General features: G+C 46.3%; 1 protein-coding gene across 6 annotated transcripts; it reads right to left on the reverse strand.

The window, feature by feature from the left end:
* Nucleotides 1-2,475: 2,475 nt before the first annotated feature.
* On the reverse strand, nt 2,476-14,433 carry ZNF175 (zinc finger protein 175). 6 transcript variants are annotated; one of them, XM_067719019.1, is made up of 5 exons: nt 14,292-14,433; nt 11,908-12,504; nt 8,956-9,082; nt 8,597-8,692; nt 2,476-4,961 (listed from the first exon to the last, which is right to left on the reverse strand). In XM_067719019.1, exons 2-5 carry the CDS (start codon nt 12,055-12,057, stop codon nt 3,127-3,129), a joined length of 2,208 nt encoding a protein of 735 aa, XP_067575120.1. In that variant the 5' UTR covers nt 12,058-12,504; nt 14,292-14,433; the 3' UTR covers nt 2,476-3,126. The 6 variants fall into 6 exon arrangements, with proteins under 6 accessions (XP_067575120.1, XP_067575119.1, XP_067575123.1 ...); XM_067719018.1 differs by having other exon boundaries at nt 11,908-12,170; nt 14,292-14,423; XM_067719022.1 differs by having other exon boundaries at nt 11,908-12,170; nt 14,232-14,413.
* Between the last annotated feature and the right edge of the window lie 7,558 nt (nt 14,434-21,991).

The following is a 21,991-nucleotide window of genomic DNA, read 5'->3' on the forward strand; positions in this document are numbered from 1 at the left end:
GCAGACTTCACACCGTGGGGTTCTGGGAGGCCGCGCACGAGGAGGACTGGGACTGTGACAACGTGGGGTTCTGGGAGGCCGCGCAGGAGGACTGGGACTGTGACAACGTGGGGTTCTGGGAGGCCGCGCAGGAGGAGGACTGGGACTGTGACAACGTGGGGTTCTGGGAGGCCGCGCAGGAGGAGGACTGGGACTGTGACAACGTGGGGTTCTGGGAGGCCGCGCAGGAGGAGGACTGGGACTGTGACAACGTGGGGTTCTGGGAGGCCGCGCAGGAGGAGGACTGGGACTGACAACGTGGGGTTCTGGGAGGCCGCGCAGGAGGAGGACTGGGACTGTGACAACGTGGGGTTCTGGGAGGCCGCGCAGGAGGAGGACTGGGACTGTGTCTTCCTCCACGATGTGAACCTGCTCCCCAAGGACGACCGCAACCTCTACATCTGTGACGTCTTCCCTACCATTGACTGGTTCAAGTACAAGTAGGTCGAGGGAGGGGACCTCCTGTGGGAGACTCTGGGCCAGGCCCCCAATTCCTTGGGCCTTGCCCCGCCTGTCTGTGTAGTCCAGGCCCTGGTCCCTGGTGCTGATGGTGCAGAGGATGATGCGGCCTGAGGAGAGGCCTTGTAGACGGTGAAGAACCTTCCTCCTGGGTGTGGGTGTCAGATGGGAGTGGGATTGGCTATCAATGGGGGAATCAGGATGCACTTAATAAGGCAGTAGGCAGAGAGGTTGTACCAGAGGTCAGAGAAGGAGAACTTAAAAAAGGAGGGGCCCTTAATGGGGTCACAAGAATGGCCTGTCAGATGATTCAGGGAGGGGATCTCCCAGGGTCAGGTGAGGGGCCATCTCAAGGGTCAGGGGAAGAACTGCCCCAGAATCCGGCATGGAGACATCCTAGGGGTCAGGGGAGAGGTTCCCATGGGGGCGAGTGGAGAAGGGCTAACCCAGAAGTCAACCTTGTGATCCTGGCCAGGAAAGGGCCAGGGACCGTTCCCTGAAATTCCCTGGGCTTCCAGCTCTCCCTGCCTCTGCAGGCTGCCCTACCGGGGCTACCTTGGAGGGGTGTTTGCCCTGCGCCCCATTCACTAAGTCAGGATCAATGGCTTCCCCAACACATACTGGGGCTGGAATCGGGAGGATGATGACATCACTTGCAGGTAGGGGGCCCTGCTCTAGGGAGCCTAGCACAGGGGGCAGCAGGTCCCTCCATGGTGTGGCGGACACAGGCTGCCCTAGACTGAGAGGGGACACGAGCTATGTCGGATTGCGGGAGGCGCAAGCCACTCTGGCCTGAGGGGCCGGGTGTGGCATGGGGACTCTATCAGAGGAGACAGGTGTCTGGCCTCCCTGCCCTCTCCCCTGGAAAGCTGAAACTCAGTGGGATGCTCCTCTCACGGCCCCATCTGCTCTGGCTGCTACCATAAGCTGGAGGGGCAGGACTGCAGCCAAAAGCAGAGCCCCCAGAGGCGGGTCAGGGTTGGGGGCGGGGGTAGCCAGTCCTGGGCCTGTTCCCAAGCCCTCGAGCCCTCGGCTCACACGGCTGCCCCTCCTGCCCCTCCTCCTAGTCCTGGCCTTCTGGCCCAGATCCGTCGCACGATGGCATGAGCTCGCTGGGACACAGGCTGCTCTCCCAAGGAGCTGCAGCCCCTCTACACCAGCCTCACTGTGGACATCAGCCTCTCATCCCCAGGAGCCCCAGTGCCAGGCTGAGGGGTATCTGGAGGCAGGAACAGAATCCCTGAGACCAGGGCTGCAGGGCAGCCTTCCCACCCATCGCACCTGGTTTCATATTAAAGGAGGCTTTATTTTACTTGCTTCTCCACTCTGCCATCCCTAACCCCCATCCTTTCATTTCCATTCATTTGGTCACACAGGGCCCTACTCAAATTCACCAAGGTCTGGTTCTCTCCACACAGTTAAAGTTAAGGCTTATTCACCCATTTATTTCTCATGAGGACTCGTGGGGTAGCACTGTTGTCATCTTGCTTTTGAAAACCAGGACAGATGAGTTAAATATCTTGCCTGATTGATGTAGAAGCAAGTACAGAAACCTGACTCCTGGGCCTGTCCATTGACAGATAATGCTGTTCTGCTTTCTTGTAGCAAAAAAGGTGGGGGAAAGAATGAATAATAAAAAATGTGAGGATGGTTGAATAAATTACAGCATGTCCACATGCTGACAGAATACTAATGTAGTCACTGAACAGCTGTATTGTAGCGTGAAAAGAACAAGTGCACATATGTATATGATATGGTCTGATATTTATAAAACAAAGGGAAGAGTACCTATATAGGTGTATGCTTATGAGCAGAGTAATGAGTGTGTGTGGATAACAAGTGTTGGCAGACTTCTTCTGTAAGGGCCGGAGAGTAAATACTTTCAGCTTGCAGGCCATACGGCCTTTGCCATGACTACTCAGCTCTGCCACTGGCACAAAAGCAGCCACAGACAATACATAAACAAATGAACATGGCTGTGTTCCAATAAAACTTTATTTAAAAAACACAGGTGGCCAACCAGATTTGGCTGATGGCTGATGGCCAGTTTGCTGACTCTTGGCCTAAATGGTTTAGGAGCGTGTATAAAAATACGATAGTCCATAGAGTAAAAGTTTCACCATAGATGGGGGAGGTGGAAAGAGGAGGGTAGAGCTGAACTAATCATGAAAGAAGAGAAAAATGACACTGTGAAGACTAGAATCACATTTATACACTTACCAAAAAAGGTACATTCATCTGTGTATATATTAGGTTCTTTTAAAAAATATATAATTTATTGACACCTCCTGTTCTGCAGTGAATTCTATAGCAGACACTACAGAATTGAGGGCATGTGTATGTGTGTGTATAAATAAATATGCTGACCTAAAGATTCTGTCTTATACCATACTCTACATTAGTCAGGGTTTCTTCCCCAAGTGAATTTTATAACTTCTAATGAGGCTAGTACAAATATGGACATTTCCACTCATTCTTAAAAGTTCTTTCCTGAGTAATTTCCTTCGCATAAAATGTGTAACTTGGTGACATGCAGTGCATCCCTAGAGTTTTTCTGAAGCATGAATTCTATAATATATGACTAAATCTGACTCATAAGATTTTTTTCTTCAAGAAATTCAGTTTATTTCATTTATGTATATGCATATTAGGAACTGAAGATTTGTCTCTGGTATGAGTTGTTTGGTGTTTATTAAAATTTGATCTGTTGTTGAAGCTCTTCCCACACTTGGAACACATGTAAGGTCTCTCTCCCGTGTGGATTCGTTGATGCACTTTGAGTTGTGGTTTCCTACTGAAGGACTTCCCACAGTCACAGCATTCGTAAGGTTTCTCTCCTATATGAGTTCTCTGATGTGTAATCAGCTCTGATTTCTGGGTGAAGGTGTGTCCACACTTGTAACAGGCAAAAGTTCTCTCTCTACTGTGAGTCATCTGATGTTTATGGAAATTTGACCTACCATTGAAAGCCTTCCCACATGCAGTGCATACATAGGGTTTCTCTCCAGTGTGGATCCGCTGATGCTCTCTGAATTGTGACTTGGAAGTAAAGGCTTTCCCACAGTCACTGCATTTGTAAGGCTTCTCTCCGGTGTGAATTCGCTGATGCATGCTGAGTATTGACTTCTGGTTGAAGGCCTTCCCACATTCACTGCACACGTGGTGTCTTTCTCCAGTGTGAATTTTCTGGTGTATGTTGAGGTGTGACTTTTGGGTGAAGGTTTTCCCACAGTCACTACATTCATAAGGTTTCTCCCCAGTATGGATTCGATGATGTATATCAAGTTGTGACTTGGAAATGAAGGATTTTCCACAGTTGTGGCACTGATAAGGTTTCTCTCCCGTGTGACTTCTCTGATGTACAATCAGGTGTGCCTTCTGGATAAAGGCCTGGCCACATTCAATACACACATAAGACTTATCCCCTGAATGGATCCTCTGGTGCAAGCTGAGTGTTGACTTCTGGGTGAAGGCCTTCCCACATTCACTGCATATGTACTGTCGCTCGCCGGTATGAATTTTCTGATGTATACTGAGGGTTGAATTCTGGGAGAAGCCCTTCCCACATTCACTGCATTCATAGAGTTTTTCTCTAGTATGAGTTTTCTGATGTCTGAAGAGAGATAACATCTGGAAAAAGGCTTTTCCACATTCATGGCATTTATGGGGCTTCTTTCTAGTGTGAGTTTTCTGGTGTGTAACCAGTTCTGGCCTCTGAACAAAGACTTTTCCACATTCCTTACATATATACGGTATGTTACCTGTATGATCTGTCACATATACACCGAGTTTTGGTTGTGGGGTGAAGGCTCTCCCACATTTACCACATTCCTGGAGGTTTTCTACACTATGGAATCTCTGTTGTTCAAGGAGGTGTGACTTCTGGGTAAAGTCCCTCCCACACTCAGTGCACTTATCTGGTTTTTCCTGAGTGTGAACTTGATGTTGTGTGAATGACTGTTTATGGCCGAAGCCTTTTGTACATGAATTACCTTCACAGAAGTTCTCTCCTGTATGAGTATTTTTGCAGCTGGCACTGGAAGAGCTATGGGTGAATAGCTGACCAGATTCAACCATCTCATCAAGGTGTTCTGTGGTGTTGCTTTGATTTTGATTTTGATGATTTACTTCTAGGTTAGGTTTCAACCTTTTTGCACGAGAGCAACGTTTATGAGGTCTCTTTTGTGAAGAAACAAGGTGGGGCCTCGCACGGATGATTTTTCCAGGGTCCTTATAGTTACAGTCCCTCTCTGTGTTCAATTTTTTCTTGTTGAGGAAAGCCCCCTGATGTGAAGGTTTACTTTGATTTTTCTGATCTCTCTTTGTTTGGTCAGCTTCTTCCCACAGCTTTTCTAAAATGGAACACCATGAGCCATCTCTTGTGACTTCATCCAACATCTCATTGTGAAATGAAGCTGTTTCAGAAATTTCCCATTGTAGGGTTTCAAGCCCAGACTCCCCTTCTAGAAGGAGAAAAAGATGAAATAGATACAGTGAACAGTTAGCAAAGGATAGAGGAAAAGTCACATGGAGCTGATTGAGATTGTGCACAGGGAAACTGCTGAGTCAGATACCAGTGGTGGTGCTGATGGTGATTATGAGAGAAAACAGTTGCACAGCCCTTATTATATGTCAAGCACTTATCTGTATAGCACTTAGCATTCGCCAGGCAGTGTTCTACGTGATATACACATAAGCTCATTTAATCCTCACAACAACCCCAGAAGCTATCTACTTATTATCCTGGTTTTCCACATGAAGAAAAGGAAACACACAATGGTTAAGTAATTACCCAAAAACACTTTGCTCAGCCTTGGGGAAAGTTAGATTTGAACAAGGGCAGACTGGCTCCACTCATGTAGGCAGTCGTGATACCCAGACCTAGTGGGATGACTACAGGATAAAAGAGTCAAGTATGTCATAGGGCAGCATCTGTGGATAGCCCAAGGTTGAAGGAGGGGGCTCAGAGTACAGAGCCTCTTCGACTTACAGTGGGGTTGTGTCCTGATAAACCCATCAGAAGTTGAAAATATCATAAGTTGAAAATGCATTGAATACACCTAACCTACTGAACATCGTAGCTTAGCCCAGCCTACTTTAAATGTGGTCAGAACACTTAAACGTTAGTCTACAGTTGGGCAAAACCATCTAACACAAGCCCTGTTTTATAATAAAGCGTTGAATATCTCATGCAATTTCTTGAATACTATACTGAAAGTTAAAAACAGAGTGGTTATCTGGGTACAGAAAGGTTGCAAGTGTACTGGTTGTTTCCCCTCGTGATCACATGGCTGACTGGGAGCTGCTGCGCAGCGTCACAAGAGTAAGGTACTGCACATCACTATCCTGGGAAAAGATCAAAATTCACAATTCAGAGTATGGTTTCTACTGAACATGTATGGCTTTTGCAACATTATTGAGAAATTCATAAGTCAGTCCATCATAAGTCAGGGACCATCTGTATAGGTCTTCATTAGCTTTCAGATCTAAATTGTAACTAATCTCCCAGCTTCCTCCCACTCGTAAGAAACAATACAAAATCCATCAGCCCTAGATATTCCTCTGAAATCCTATTAAAGTATCAATCCTAACATAGCCAAGCACTGAAAGAATACCTATACCCAAACTTGCAACTCTCCATGAAACTGAAGTTTGTTTTCTTGAACTTAGGAATATGCATATCCTAAGAAGGGTACACCGGAAGACTGGACAAGCAAGCTGTCCCCTAGAATCTGTTTCACCCTTCTTCCACAGAGGTTAACTGTGGCCAGGTACAGGGCAGCCAAGCCACGTAACAGCTCACAATTTCTCTTGCAATGAGGTGTGACAGACACTGTTTTTGCTGATGGAATGTGCATACAACATTATGCACCACTTCTGGCCAGGGTAATGTATCACAGCTTCTCAATACCCTCCACCCCTTTTCTGCCTAGTAGAACCTGGCTTTGGGTGCAGTGCATTCAGTCCCACAGAGTGACATCATAAAAGATGGTACTGCAATGACAAGAGAAAAACTTCAACACCCGAATGAATACAAAACGTAAAGCTTCCTGCTGACCTGCCTTTTATAAGTGTTTTATAGGAGGGAAATTATACTGGTCCTTGGTCTCTTTGTTATCACTTTCAGCTTTATGCTACTTAATATGCCATTTTTTCCTAAGAATGGGAGTCACTGATCATCCTATTTGTTAGTAAGAACATAACAACAGATTCTTTAAAAAAAAAAAAAAAAGTGGCTAAATTTTACTATTACTTCATCCTACCAGAGATAAATACTGAGTATGATAAGACCATCACGTCTTGTTTCTTTTCTCTTTCCATCACTTGGATAAACTGTATCCCAGACCCTTGTCCTGTCCCCAAACCTCAGTCATCTATCACTATTTTTAAAAAATGAGAATGCTCTTTATAATCACTTTCAGTGTGTATATGTATATGTGTGTATATATATATATATATTTCTTTTTATTAAAATCTGAGAAAAAAGCAACAAAATACCAATCTTTGGGGTAATAAAATCTGTCAATGGCATCTTGACCGAACTCATGATGACCGGGAATCCACAAATCCCATTAGGAACAAAATAACCCAAGCATGAGAAAATAGGGAGCTGGTTTATGGTGATACCCGTGGAATTAACGAAAAGGGTCAATTAAATTGTACTTTCAGAAAGAAAAAATGGGGCTTCCCTGGTGGTGCAGTGGTTAAGAATCCACCTGTCAATGCCGGGGACATGGGTTCGAGCCCTGGTCCAGGAAGATCCCACATGCCGCGGAACAACTAAGCCCATGCGCCACAACTACTGAGCCTGCACTCCAGAGCCCACAAGCCACAACTCCTGAAGCTCGGGTGCCTAGAACCCATGCTCTACAACAGGAGAAGCCACCGCAACGAAGAGTAGCCCCTGCTTACCGCAGCTAGAGAAAGCCCGCACACAGCAACAAAGACCCACTGCAGCCAAAAATAAAATAAACAAAATTTTTTAAATACCTTTAAAAAAAAAAGAAAAAATGGGGGAAATTCCCTGGCGGTCCAGTGGTTAGGACTCTGCACTTTCATTGCCGAGGGTGTGGGTTCGATCCCTGGTCAGGCAACTAAGATCCCACAAGCCGAGTGGCGTGGCGAGAAAAAAGTGACAGAATTTCTAAAATAAGAAAATGAGAAGACTGAGATGGAAGAGCCAAGAAACAGAAGAATCTGAAAAAAATGTATAAGGCGAGAAGAATTTCTGATTTGTGTAATGATTCCAGTTTCTGAGCTCCCCAAAATAAGGAAGTGAGTCATCCCATGGGAACTGTCCACCATGTGGCTAAATAAGAGAACACAGTTTAGGCACGGGGCCTGGAGGGGTTGATAAAGGGATCATCAGAAAAAAATTTGTAGGCCTAAGTGTTGAGAGTAGAAGGGCCCTTTAAAGGGATTTAAGGAATTTAAAGGAATTCCTTTAAATTTAAGGAATTTAAAGGAATTCCTCTGTGATGACCAGAGGGAAGTACAGAGGCCCAAGCTGGAGGCATCGCAGTTAGGGGTAACGAAGAAAGATCCAGCACAGGAAAAAAATTGCTGAATTCAGGGGGCAACTGAAAAGGAATAAAAAAGGCTTTCAGGAAACTCCACAAAGGGATAAAACAAGATGACAAAAAAGCAACATACAGATGGAATATCCTGTCGGGTAACATAATGACGAGACGCTCTGTTATTAGAAAAATGAAATTAAAACATGAAACAGCTCTATCATAACATAGGCCATACATGAGAAATTTGGTAAATATTAAATGCTGGCAAGCAAGATGTACAAATGCAAATCCTTATGCATTCCCACGTGACAGTGTGGATGGTGAAGCCCCCCTGAAGAGCCCCATGGTTTACTTATAAATTCAGTGTAGGCATATCCAGTGATCAGGCAACCCCACTCCTGACTCTTCACCTCAGAAATGCTTGTGTTGGCCCCTACGGGACATTTACACAATAATGCTTGGCAGCATTAGCCTTAGAAACTAGGAGTAGGAGGTAACCTGTGTCCACCACTGGGGGAATGGGTAAGTGTGGTGGGTTGAATAACGGCCCCTCAGATCTTCACGACCTGATAGTCACTCACCGTGATACCTCTGACGCGGGAGTTCAGCCTCCCTCATCCATTGCTCCTTTCTCTTTTCCATCCTGAAAATGATCTCTGGGTTGGGCATGTGATACCCTGTGAATAAGAAAGGATATTGCATTCGGACGCGGTCTTGGGCTTCAGAGGCCATTCAGTGAAGCTTTATTGGCACATCAGAAAACTCAACACCCTTCACTAGGAGCAAAGGAACACTCAAAGATGCCCCAAAGGAATGAACAGTTGAGGACAAGCCAAGGGCAAACCGACTACATTCTTCAGATGTCCCATTGCACGCCACAAGAAGGAAAGACATCTCCTCAAGGAGGCCCGTCCAAGAGTCCCAGGTCAGATGTGCTCACCCACGGAGAAGAGGTGGCTGTAGATCTCCAGCATCACATCCTGGTACAGGCGTCTCTGGGCAGGGTCCAGTTGCTGCCACTCCTCCCTGCTGAAGTCTATGGTCACGTCCTCAAACGATACGGAGCCCTGTAACAACATACCCAAGCTCAATGAGAATTAGTCATCATTGGTGAACAGGCACTTACACACAAGGGGGTGTTGTTTTCTGTGGCACGTGGGCCTCTCACTGCTGTGGCCTCTCCCGTTGCGGAGCACAGGCTCCGGACGCGCAGGCTCAGCGGCCACGGCTCACGGGCCCAGCCGCTCCGCGGCATGTGGGATCTTCCCGGACCGGGGCACGAACCCGCGTCCCTTGCATCGGCAGGCGGACTCTCAACCACTGCGCCACCAGGGAAGCCCCAAGGGTGTGTTTTTAATGATTTTTTTCGCCATGATATATATGGCTTTCCAGTGATGTGACTTCTTTTACGATTCCTACTCCTCTGTGTGAAATTCATAGGATTTAAGCTATGTTAAATAGTGCAGAATGGAGTCACAGTGGCCAACGCGAACTTCCGCATTAGTTGTCGCGAAATGTCTGGTGTAGGGCTGGGAGCGCCTGAGTGATAAACTAAGGGTAGATAAGCAACGACTTTACTGGGACAGAAGGAGCAGCTGGGCGAGACAAGATCCCCTGGGGTGCAACCATTCCATCCTACTGACAGACTCCTTATAATGAGAGCACTGGGCCAAGTGACTCCTTACTCCCCACCCCTTTCTCCCTATTTTGACTAACCTGTGTTGTGTGCTAATTGTGTGCAATAAACTGAGTGACTTATTAATTGAATATTGGCCACACTGCACACATCTCTAATCCCATGATTCTTACCTGGCCTCACTGCTGGGCCGCGTGGCAAACTGGCTCCTTTGTTCCAGACCTCGTCCTATATAACTCTTTATCTGGCTGTTGATTTGTGTCCTTTAATTATCCTTTGTAACAAACTGGTAATCTAGTGAGTAAACTGGTTTCCTGAGTTGTGTGAGCCGCCCTAGTAAATTAATTGAACCCAAGGAGGGAGTTGTGAGAACCTCTGACTTATAGCCGATAGGTCAGAAGCACAGGTGGACGTGCCATTGGCATTTGAAAGGGGGTGGGGGGAGTCCTGAAGAACTGAGCCCTTAACAACGTATGGGATCTGACACTGTCTCCAGGTAGACAGTATCAGAATTGAACTGAACTGCTTGGGGTGGGAAAAATCCCTGCACATTTGGTGACCATAGGTGTCAGAAGTGGTGTTCTATGTAGACACAGGAGAAGTAAATTGATTTCAGGGAGTACTGAGCTAATCAAAATTTAACCCACCTCTTGGAGAAGTAAGCATGAAAAGCGTGCGTGTGAGTGCTGCAGGTGCGAGTATATGGCAGAGGGCCAAACATAAACCTGGGAATCTGAGACGGAGCTATATTAGGGTGTCGTTAAAGGATTGGGAAGTAAGTACCAAAACATTTAGTTAAAAAGGTCAAAACTGATTGCCTCTAAGGAGGTGGATTTCAGAAGAAAAGACAGTGGCGACAGCTGTTTTATTTACAAACCCAGCAAAACCATGTGCACATAAAACCAAAAACTACTTCAAAGGGAAACAGTGGTAAAGGAAGTTTACACAGATATGCACAGAAAAATGGGTTATTAATATATAGTACATCTTTGAAAGTCCAGAGGCTAAGACAAACTACAATGTAAATTGTCAAAGGACAAGAAAAGTAAATCACAAAAGAAAAATCATTGACCAATAAAACTTCGGGAAAAAAATTATCCTGCTTGTAAAAAAAATACAAATCAAAGCAACAATGACATATCTCTTTGGATTAAATTAGCAGTTATTTAAAAACAAAAACAAAAAAAGAACCAAAAAAAAACCTAACAACACAGTATTGGCCAGAGTAGAGGGAAGGCTGCAAAGCCAAGATGATGTGAATGTTGTTGGAGAACATTCTAGCGTGAACGGAGAAACTGCTCGAAAATCTCAGCGAGCAAAAGCAGAATCAAGGCAAGCAAACAAAATATCTTCAACGTTAAAAAAGGAACAAGGCTAATAAGTATCATGTATCTTAACACATAACTGAACGTGCTTTTGAAAATGCTCTCAACAATTCAGCCAACTTTAGTACTAAATGAAAGACATTTTTCTATAACAGTGTCACTGCTGTGGACTGAACTGTGTGTCCCCACCCGAAATTCATATGCTTAAGTCCTCACCCCCAGGACCTCAGAATTGTGCCTGTATTTGGAGAAACAAGGTATTTAAAGAGGTAACAAAGTTAAAATGAGGTCTTCGGAGTGGGTCATTACTATTTTAAAAACATGCAAATAAAGTGTCATGAAAAACACAGAATAACTTGGAATTTCAGGAAATCTTGAGTATACTGAAGAACCCTGCTTTCTCATTCCAAAATATCAAATATTAGTATCTGTGGGCAATTTGGAAACATTATTTTCTGGCACTTTTATTCATCTAATAAAGTAGGAAAAACAACATGGTCCTTAAAAGCCAGTTCTTGCTCTAGTATCCAATGACTATAAACTACGAGGACAAAGGGGAAACCAGCCAGTCTCCGGTGAGGAGTCAGGTGGGGACCAGCTGAGACAGTGAAGACCCAGCAGTGGATGAAAGATGCAGGATCTTCGCCTGTGCTGAGAAGGAAGGAATCAGCATTTCCCCGCCTGTGGCTGGATGTCCTTTTTTTTCTTCCTTTGCCCCAGGGATGGCCCTCTTCTACTACACATCCTCCTTCATCAGCCAGTTCAGTTTCCTCTGTGACACACAGTGCCCATGGATGAGGAAACATTGGCCACGTGTGCTCTGCTCTACACAGGAGAATCCAGATTGTCTCAGACACAGGGAGTCCAATATGCTGCTTCCTGTGTCTGCCCTCAGGTTCTGGAGAACTGTCCCCGTGGGGCTCCTGCTTACCTCACATGATCCGTCCCGCTCTTCTGAACCCAAGACCTGGGGCCTCTGCGGTAAATTCACATCAGCAAGCATGTCCTTTCCGGGCTTCAATTCTTGGTCTCTTTTGCTGACAGCTCCACTCTTTCCAGGAGCCTGGAGCTGGGTGGGCATCGGAAGGCTCCAATCAAAGCTGCTGGGAAGAGTCAGGCTGGAGCTGTGAAGGGAGATCCTGCAGCCTCAGTGATGTGGCCTGAGCCAGGGGCTCTGCGGGGACACCAGAAATCCTGGAAAGGCAACGACCACATAGTTCTCATCTAATATTCACTCCACATGAACTTCTGAAGGCCATTAGGTGAAAGTCTCTGTGTTCAAGATGAGGGTAGACAAAACTCAGAAAAGTCTAGTTATTGGGGGAAAAAATGAGAAAAGATGAAGAGGTTTGGGCTGAACTTAAGGAAGCTTTCATTGCAGCTCTGACACCTTTTAACCGTGAGAAGACGAAGATAGTACTTTAGTTGCAGTTTCCAAAATGAGAAGGAAGGTGTTTATCATAGGCATCGGGGAGCTTCCGTGAGAGGAGGCTTGTCCCCTCAGCACCTGCCTGGCATATGGGAAACACTGAAAAAAAAATCAGCAAGTTGCAGAGTCAGGTATCAGGTATCTTGTTTAATTTTCATGCAACCCTGCCAGCTTAATATTATGATCATTATTATACCCATTTTGTGGATGAGGAAACAGTGCTGTTACATAGTTTGCCTTAAGGTCACTCAGTGTGCAAAGGAAAGTGTAAGGCCAACTGGCCCGAGGCAGGGGAACACAATCAGATTCACAGGTTGCATCAGACCGAAATTCTCCGGACCACCCAGTTCCAGGAACTGACCTGGGGACTTTGAACCCGGCCCAGCCTTCCCGCCTTTCGAGGGGCGGGACTAACGGTTCCCCCAGGATACCCGAAAAGACCACCAAATAAGGAATACCCTGCGCCCTCCCAGATTCACCACACCCCTTTCCCTTCTTCCCCTATAAAATCTTGCCCAACCCTCGCCCGGGAGCGCTCCCTAATAAAGGTCACTTGAAGCTTTCCTCTGTTTCGCGGTGCCGTTCGTTAAGATCCGACCTTACAGAAAGAACAGGGAATGCCGCCTCACTTTAAAGTGCACACAATCGCCACTATCCCGTGTGGTCCTCTACGTGGTCAATTTCCAGAAATTCCATTTACATTTTCCTGAGGCTTCCAGCTGTCTATACCTGGAGTGCCTAATCCGACACTCTGGCCTTTTCAGTGCCCATCCATAATATAGACAGCTCAGCATTTTCTGACCAAAAAACCCCTCAAATTCAATATATGGAACTCCACCTTCACCTGGAAAACCTGCAGACATGCACCAGGACTCCCAATCACTTACCATTTCTTGCCTCTCCATTTCTCCCTCCCCGCCCCAACCAAAATATAGTCGTTGACCACACTGACCTCTAGAAGTCCCCAATGAGTGGACCAAAGAAGGTCATGAAATGCCTCCCAGTCACCCCACGGCCAGGCTTCTGAAATCATTACTGCCCTGACTGCCAATAAGTGTTTCCAAAGGGAGTGTGATTTCCACAGGACCCCCCAAATAACCGCCAACCTAGGGTTCCAAATAACGCACCCCAGTAGGAAACTATCATTGATCTGCTCAACAGCCAATCACTGACCCTTACCATGTCCACAGGGACCCGAGGAGACCAACACGGACCTACTCAACCATTCACAAAGGACCCCAACACCCACTGCCCAAAAAGCAATGCTGTCACCCTTGCAAACCTCCATCACTGGCCCCCTAGGTCTCCCATCCGCTGGTTCCCATATGCCACCCTTAGCACCCCACTTTCCTATTTCATAGATCCTCCCTCAATCACTGTCCCCCTTGCGTGTGTCACAAGGTGAGCCTCAAAGCCCTCCGATCCCTGAAGCCCCTGCTCCCAATCAACCACTGCCTCCTACAGCCCCCCCAAGCTGTGGATCACTTCCCCAAATGGCTCCCGGTACCATACCAAGGCCCTCTTGAGACGCACGTTCACTGTCCTCCTATGAGGAAGATTCCCAGCCCAACAATATACAATCTGCATTAAAGGACACTTGGAATTCAAGTTCCAAAAGTACTTACATACATACAGAAATTAGGCAAAGAAAGAGTGAAAATCAGCGAGCCAAGAATTCAACTTAGAAAACCCCACTTACCCCATAGCCTCCACCACTAAGAACCCCATCGCTCACCCCATGGATCCCCACCACTCACTCCTCACACCCGGCATCACTCGTCCCACGGGCCCCCATCACTCGGCCCCCAAACGCCCACGTCACTCACGCCAAGCCGATCTCCCCTCATTGACCCCACAGATTACGCATCGCTGATACTCCACATCACCTCAGCATCCCGCAGGCGGTTCACGGCAGAAGCGAAATGGCCGCTCTGGGCCGCTTGCGGTTTAGGATTCCGGTCAGGACTTGAACTGTGCGCATGCTCACTAGAACCTTTGAAGCCGCTGCCTGCTGATAGTTATCATGGCGTGTCACGTCGTCTCTCTACTCCGCGGTTCGTTTTCTTTCGGGGACTGTGTCAGGAGGACGACATGGCCGCGCCCATAAGGATTATGATAAGGTGGCCGCCATTTTCAAAGAACTTCCATTCCGTACAGGCAGGGAAAACAGGCAACCTTCCTAAAAAGTCTTGGAGTTGTCCCGCGTTGGAAAGGGACCAATTAAATACTTGTGTACATATAGGTCTAGGAGAAAACAGCATAGCATATTCTGAAAAATACCCTTTCTCTGTACTGATTTAAAGCCCCACTCTCAGAATCCAGGTATCCAGCCCCTTCGTCCCTCGCACAACTCTGCCCAGAGAGGAGGCATGTTGGGAGCCCAGAAGTGTTGAGCTTGACAGAGAACTAAAAACTTCGAAATTTCCTTAGTGTTGAGAGCCTTTAAAGTGTCCTTTGTTATGGTAATGTGGTTTTTGGAGAGCACTTGAGGATGTATTCTCTCTTTATATACAGGCATTCCTCGTTTTATTGTGCGTCCGCTTTATTGTGCTTCACTGATACTGCACCTTTTTTTAAAAAAAAAAAAACACATCGAAGGTTTGTGGCAGCCCTGCGATGAGCAAGTTTATCAGCACCATTTTTCCAACAACATTTGCTCAATTCATGTCTCTGTGTCACATTTTGGTATTTCTCGCAGTATTTCAAACTTTTTCATTTTAGTTTTTACGGTGATCTGTGATAGTGGTCTTTGATGTTACTATTGCAAAAAGGTGACAGCTCTCTGGAGGCTCAAGTGATGGTTTGCATGTTTTAGCAGTGAAGGATTTTTGAATTAAGGTATGTATATTGGGTTGTTTTTCCTTTTTTCTTTATTTTAGACATAATGCTATTGCACACTTACCAGATTATATAGTGTAAACATAACTTTTATATATGCACTGGGAAACCAAAAAAGAAAGAAATTGTGTGACTCACTTTATTTTGCTTTATTGTGGTGGTCTGGAACTGAACCTGAACTATCTCCAAGGTATGCCTGTCTGCTGAAATGTCTGTATGAATTTGAATTCCTCAGAGGGCACGTGCATTACTAGTGTTGATCGATATGGCCAAATGGCTCTCCAGGAAATTGTGCCAATTTGCATCACTGTCTCCTGCAATGTGATGAGAGTCTCTGCTTCACTGCAACCTCAACAGCAGGTTGCATTAGCACTGATTTTGATCTCTCCATTCTTAACAATGAAAAATGTACCCCATCATAGTTTTAACTAGAATTTCTCTTTTTAGGCATGAAGGTGAGCATTTTTAAATAGGTTTCATGATGATTAATATTTTCCATTCTAATCTGTTCAGCCATTCAATGAAGTGACTATTCATATCTGTTTCCATCATTATTAGCCTATATTTCTTTTCTTAAGGATTTGGACAAGTTCTTTTTTTTAAATTAATTAATTAATTTATTTATTTATTTATTTATTTTTGGCTGTGTTGGGTCTTCGTTTCCGTGCCAGGGCTTTCTCTAGTTGCGGCGAGCGGGGGCCACTCTTCATCACGGTGCGCGGGCCTCTCACTCTCGCGGCCTCTCTTGTTGCGGAGCACAGGCTCCAAACGCGCAGGCTCAGTAGTTGTGGCTCACAGGCCTAGTTCCTCCGCGGCATGTGGGATCTTCCCAGACCAGGGCTCGAATCCGTGTCCCCTGCGTTGGCAGGCAGATTCTCAACCACTGCGCCACCAGGGAAGCCCCTGGACAAGTTCTTTTTATATTAGGAAATACAATCATTAGTCTATAACATGACCATGAATATATCCTCCTCGTTTGTCATTGTCTTTTGGTTTCATTTAGCTTGGATTTGCTATCCACATCTCATTTTATATAGTTGAATTTATGTCTTTAAGCTTTAAAGCTTATGAGTTTATAACGCTTTGCTTATCACTCCGCCATTCCCAACTCTGAGATTATATATGATGTTGTGAAATGTGAAATTAAATGGAGTCATTTATGTCAAGGGTTTTTAAAATGGATCCAGGAGGCCATTAAGGGGGTGGACCTTACGCACGTCCCCACCAGGTGGAACCATGAACTTTTGAACTGGATCAAACCACAGATATTTCAAGAACACTGCAAGAACACCTGCGACTTGTCACTGCAACGAACTTTTTCCACCCTCTAGTTATAGCCTTAGCACTCAACCATGTTCATCTAAGACTAGATTCTGCCTCCAATGAAAATTCTTTTTTAAAAAATAATTTATTTATTTATTATTTTTGGCTGCGTTGGGTCTTCATTGCTGTGCATGGGCTTTCTCCAGTTGCGGCGAGTGGGGGCCACTCTTCATTGCAGTGCGCGGACCTCATTGCGGTGACCCCTCCTTGTTGCGGAGCATGGGCTCCAGGCACGTGGGCTTCAGTAGTTGTGGCGCACGAGCTCAGCCGCCCCCGCGGCACGTGGGATCCTCCCAGACCAGGGCTCGAAGCCGTGTCCCCTGCATTGGCAGGCGGATTCTTAACCACTGCACCACCAGGGAAGTCCCTCCAATAAAAATTCTTTGTAGTCCAAATCTCCCTTTTTTGCCTTTAAAAACCCCTGACTTTTACTCCCATGTGGGGCGCTGTTTGGGTAGCTACCTGAATCTGTGTGCCCTGAATTGCAAATCTTTGATCCCAAATAAATGCTTTCTGCTTGGTTATTGCTTCCTACATTTATTTAGGTTGACAATGTATGTATCATCATGTATACACGTATGCACACGAACACAATTATATTTATGTTTATGTTTAATTTGGATTTATATTTACCTATAATCTTGCCAAGGTTTCCTCTCTTCGCCTCTGCCCTCCACACTTCCATACACACTCCTTTCCTCTTGCCTTTTAGGGTTATTTTCCATACCTTGAAAATCCAAGGCCCTTTATCTCCACAGTTCTCTTTCTTCAACTTCATTCTCTCTTCTCGCTCAGATGACTCTTAAGTCTGTAGAGAAAGGTGTTTTGTAGCCTCTGGGTTTGACCCTGCTTCAGGGGACCCTCATGGGGACCAGCTTCGTACTCACCTGTGGATTCACCTGGATCTAGGTGAGGGGCCCCTTCCTCAGATGATCTAACACGTGAGCCCCCAAATCCCAAGGGAGGGTGGCCTTGTCTGTTTCCGCAGCCCTAGCCCAGAACCTCCTCTTACAATTTCCCACAGAATTGGAGGGTCCTAGAGGAGCATGGCTGGGATTGTGGGTTGAACCGCTCTCTCTCCTCCGGACATGGCGAAAGGCAGGGCACGGAAGCTCAGAGGGACAGAGTCTCTGTCTCCCAGGCATCTCTCTCACCACAGCTTACCTCTGTGTATCAGGTCATACTTGCTGACTTTTCTCAGCCAGAAATACCCTCTGTCCAGTTTCATGTCTGGTCTTCTGAACTGGACCTATGGGAGGGGGTGGGTGATGGGCAGCTCAGTCCTTGGCCAGTGTGCTCTCAGACCATTTCCTGGTCCCTCACCTACACTGCTCTGTGCTGATGGATTTACCCCTGCAGGCTACATTCTCCAGGTACCTTCATGAGCTGGCTTCCGACTAGGGTCAGTTACTGAGTCAAATGCTGGAGATTAAAATCAAGGAGGAAAATGTAAAACCCAAGGTATTTACTTCTTCCCCTCTCTTTGCATTGTGCAACCTCTCTGGCAGCGGCTGCATCCCCTCTGGGCCTCCAGCTCCCAAAGGGGAAGACCTGCCATGGTCCAGCTTCTTCTGGGTGTCCAGATCCCTGGGCTCTGTCACACTGCCCCTTCCCTTTGTCCTGGGTGGTCTGCTGTTGTTCATTTCAAGATTGCTTTATTGTCCTGTGTTGAATTTTTCATCTCTTCTACCAATTGTAACCAGTTTTACTGATTAAATTTCTTTTGTCTTAAATACTTAGAGTGATTTCCATTTTCGTAATTGAACCTTACCTGGTAGAGATGAACAGAAGAATGGATGGATATATGGAAATACAGGTGTGACGGGAGGGATGGAAATATGGATAAGTGGATGGATGTATAGATGGGCGGATGAGTTGAATGAATGGAAGAATAGCTGGGTGAGAATATGTTATTCAAGGAATCTGACCCTCTTACCAGTCTTAGGATTCGTCCCAGACTTTTCGTTCGTTTCATTTCCTAAGCATCGCCATTCTCCCTGAGTCTGAAATGTGTTTTCTTGTGCAATCATGAATTTGTAGACTTGAGTTCTTTCAGTGTTATTTTGTGTGATAGTCCCTTCTAATGGCTATCCTTCCCGTGACCATGAAATGCTTCCGTGTTACCATAAATGAGGAGGTTCATTTCAGATCCTCACTCCATTTCCTGAAATCTGACCCATTGTTTACTTTATGGCCACTACTGCCCACTTTTCTAGGGTATGCTTCTGATGATGGAAAAGCCTCCTGAAAATTCTGCCCACCTGGGCTTGCTGGCATTGTCCCGACTAATTGTATTTTCCTCTTAACTTGACTTTTCCTCTTTCTCCTCCCCCCCTTTTTTTTTTTTTTTTTTTTTTGCGGTACGCGGGCCTCTCACCGTTGTGGCCTCTCCCGCCACGGAGCACAGGTTCCGGACGCGCAGGCTCAGCGGCCACGGCTCACGGGCCCAGCTGCTCCGCGGCATGTGGGATCTTCCCGGACCGGGGCACGAACCCGTGTCCCCTACATCGGCAGGCGGACTCCCAACCACTGCGCCACCAGGGAATCCCTCTTTCTTCTCCCTTTAAATGAAGTGTCCCAATGATAGGGACAGAGTAAAGGACAAATTAGGTAATTAATAGTTAATCTCACTAGGGGATTGTAAGTAAAGAAAAAAGTGTGGGAGACCCCTGTAAGTTAATGATCACTCAAGAAAGCAGGTTTACTTAACCACAAAACCAAGCAGGCTTGCCTAGCAACAAAACCGTGCGACAGAAGTTTGAGACGTGTCCCAAAACAATAAAACAATGGTGGCGTGAGACCCACATCCTGCCCAGTGAGCTCAGTAGGTTAATGACCCCCTAGGGCATGCTCTCTGCACACATAAAAAACAATAATTTATGGAAAGGTACTCATCGTACAGAGACCTAAAATAATTTTTACAGTCCTGCCTTGACCATGTAGGGACAGAAAACCTCCCCTGCCCAACCTGGAGGCGGAGCTGATGATGAAAGCAGGACGTCTACTCAAGAATGAGGAAGGGGGCTTCCCTGGTGGCGCAGTGGTTGAGAGTCCGCCTGCCGATGCAGGGTACACGGGTTCGAGCCCCGGTCCGGGAAGATCCCACATGCCGCAGAGCGGCTGGGCCCGTGAGCCGTGGCGGCTGAGCCTGTGCGTCCGGAGCCTGTGCTCCGCAACGGGAGAGGCCACAACAGTGAGAGGCCCGCGTACCGCAAAAAAAAAAAAAAAAAAAAGAATGAGGAAGGAGGTGGCCTTCTCCCGCTCCCCACTTTTCCTTTGATTATAAAACTGTAGCCCCCTAAGGTCTCGGGGAGGCACCCTCTCGCCCACCCACTTGTAAGCCTCACAAGCATCCTCTTCTTTTTTTTTTTTTTCACTTTTTGTCATTGAAATTTTTCTCTAACAACCATAGCTTGCTTTCACACTAGAATTTGTATTTTTAAAACTCTCTGGACAGGGATGGATTGAACACCTGGAAGGAATGTACAGTTACAAAATGTGGATGATAAAACCACATACTTGATATTAAATACCAGATGATACATGTGAACACATGCCAAGTTCTTAGTCTTATACAACAAGGGATGAACACAGAGCCCCATCCATAAAATAATTTTCATTCTCTTCCCAGAAGAATTGCTCAGCCGACAAATACCCAGACAGGAAACTTGCTGTCTCATAGTGAGAACATCAGCCTCGTGCTTCATTTAATTTATGGCTTCACAGCAGCTCGCCAAAATTTGAGATAATGTCTTCACATTCCTTATTAGTTTACTGAAACATCGCCAAAGGCACAGTTGAGCCCTGAGCAGATGGCAAGCTTCAATCCCTGAAATGGGATTATAGTTCTTTCTTTGCCGGCAGTTGACAGATGTGTACCATCACATGCCTCAGGGCAAAGACTGGAAAAGCATCCTAGTCTAATAATCTGGATAGGCAGTGAAATGTCCAGAACTCAGAGTAGGCACACCAGACATGGCCACTCCAAAACCTAAGCTCTCTGAAGGCAACAGGAAACGGAGATGGTGTTTCTGGAATTGAAGCATGTAGGGAACCAGATGGGATAGTGGCAATTGTGTGCAATTTAGAATGAGGCGGACGTTGGACCGATTCCCTATACCTCCCTTTGGACCTTAAGGCAAATTATGTAACAGCACTCAGCCTCAGTTTCCTCATCCACAGAATGGGTATAATAATGAACATAATATTTAGCTGACAGGATTGTGTGAAAATTAAACACGGTACCTGATACCTGACTCTGCAACTTGCTGATTTTTATTTTATTCACTGTTTACCATGTGCCAGGAAGGTGCCAAGGGCTCGACAAGGTTCATCTCCTATAAGGTTCCAAACTTAGGTCCCTTCTCATATGCATGTTTCACTGTCCTCAAATGAGCAAGTCTCATGAACCAATGATATAAAACCCAACAGTAAAATTATACTTGGAGTTTAACGGTTACAAAAGTACTTATATACATACATACAGAAAAACAAAAGGAGAGGGTTAAACTTCATGAACCATACATCCAACTTAAATTAGAGAAACTTGCCCCCAACACTCAGAACTTCATCACTCACCCCACAGACTCCCTGTCACGCAGTTAAAAGATCCTCCCATCACTCACCTTACGCAGTCCCCACCAGTCATTCTCCCCACCAATGCCCTGGAAGAGATCACTCTGCTCAAAGACCCCCCCCCCTCACCCACTGTAAATCTCTCCAATCACTCACCCTGGAAACACCCCTGATACTCAACCCCACAGATTCCCCATCACTCTCCCCAGCAAATCTATTCCAACAAACACATTCTGGGGCCTTCCCTGGCGGTCCAGTGGTTAAGAATTCGCCTTCCAATGCAGGGGATGCAGGTTCGATCCCTAGTCAGGGAACTTAAGATCCCACATGCGGCGGGGCAGCTAAGCCCACGAGACGCGACTAGAGAGAAGCCTGCATACCGCAACTTAAGACCCTACGCAGCCAAATTAATTACTTCAAAACAAAACAAACACAAACTTCTTCATCAGCCAGACCGTGGTTTCCTCCATAACACAGAAGGCCTGTGGACAAGGAAGCATCTGCCCTCTGTGGTCTGCTCTCAGCAGGAGGGTCCAGATTGTCCCAGGAACAGGCAGTCCAGGATACGCTGCTCCCTGTGTCTGCCCCCAGGCTCCCAAGAACTATTCCTGGGGCTGGGGGACATTAGGGGAAGTGATTCACCACTTGGGGGGCTGTAGGAGGCAGTGGTTGATTGGGAGCAGGGGCTTCAGGGATTGGAGGGCTTTGAGGCTCACCTTGTAACACACGCAAGGGGGACAGTAACGGATGGAGGACATATGAAATCAGTAATGGCGGTGCTAAGCACAGCATGTGGGAACCAGTGGATGGGAGACCTAGGGGGTCCGTGATGGAGGTTTGCGAGGGTGAC

Source organism: Pseudorca crassidens, chromosome 20 (assembly GCF_039906515.1).
Source record: "Pseudorca crassidens isolate mPseCra1 chromosome 20, mPseCra1.hap1, whole genome shotgun sequence".
NCBI lineage: Eukaryota > Metazoa > Chordata > Mammalia > Artiodactyla > Delphinidae > Pseudorca > Pseudorca crassidens.

Bases quoted from the DNA above. Each gene is read 5' to 3' on its own strand.
- ZNF175 (XM_067719019.1), bottom strand. From the start codon at position 12,057: ATGCCCACCCAGCTCCAGGCTCCTGGAAAGAGTGGAGCTGTCAGCAAA. The intron at 9,083-11,907 runs GTAAGCAGGAGC...ATGTTGTTACAG, and splicing joins AGCGGGACGGATCATGTGAG to GGCTCCGTATCGTTTGAGGA. The intron at 4,962-8,596 runs GTGAGTGACTAT...TTCTCCTTCTAG, and splicing joins CCCGCGTCAGAGGTATCACG to AAGGGGAGTCTGGGCTTGAA.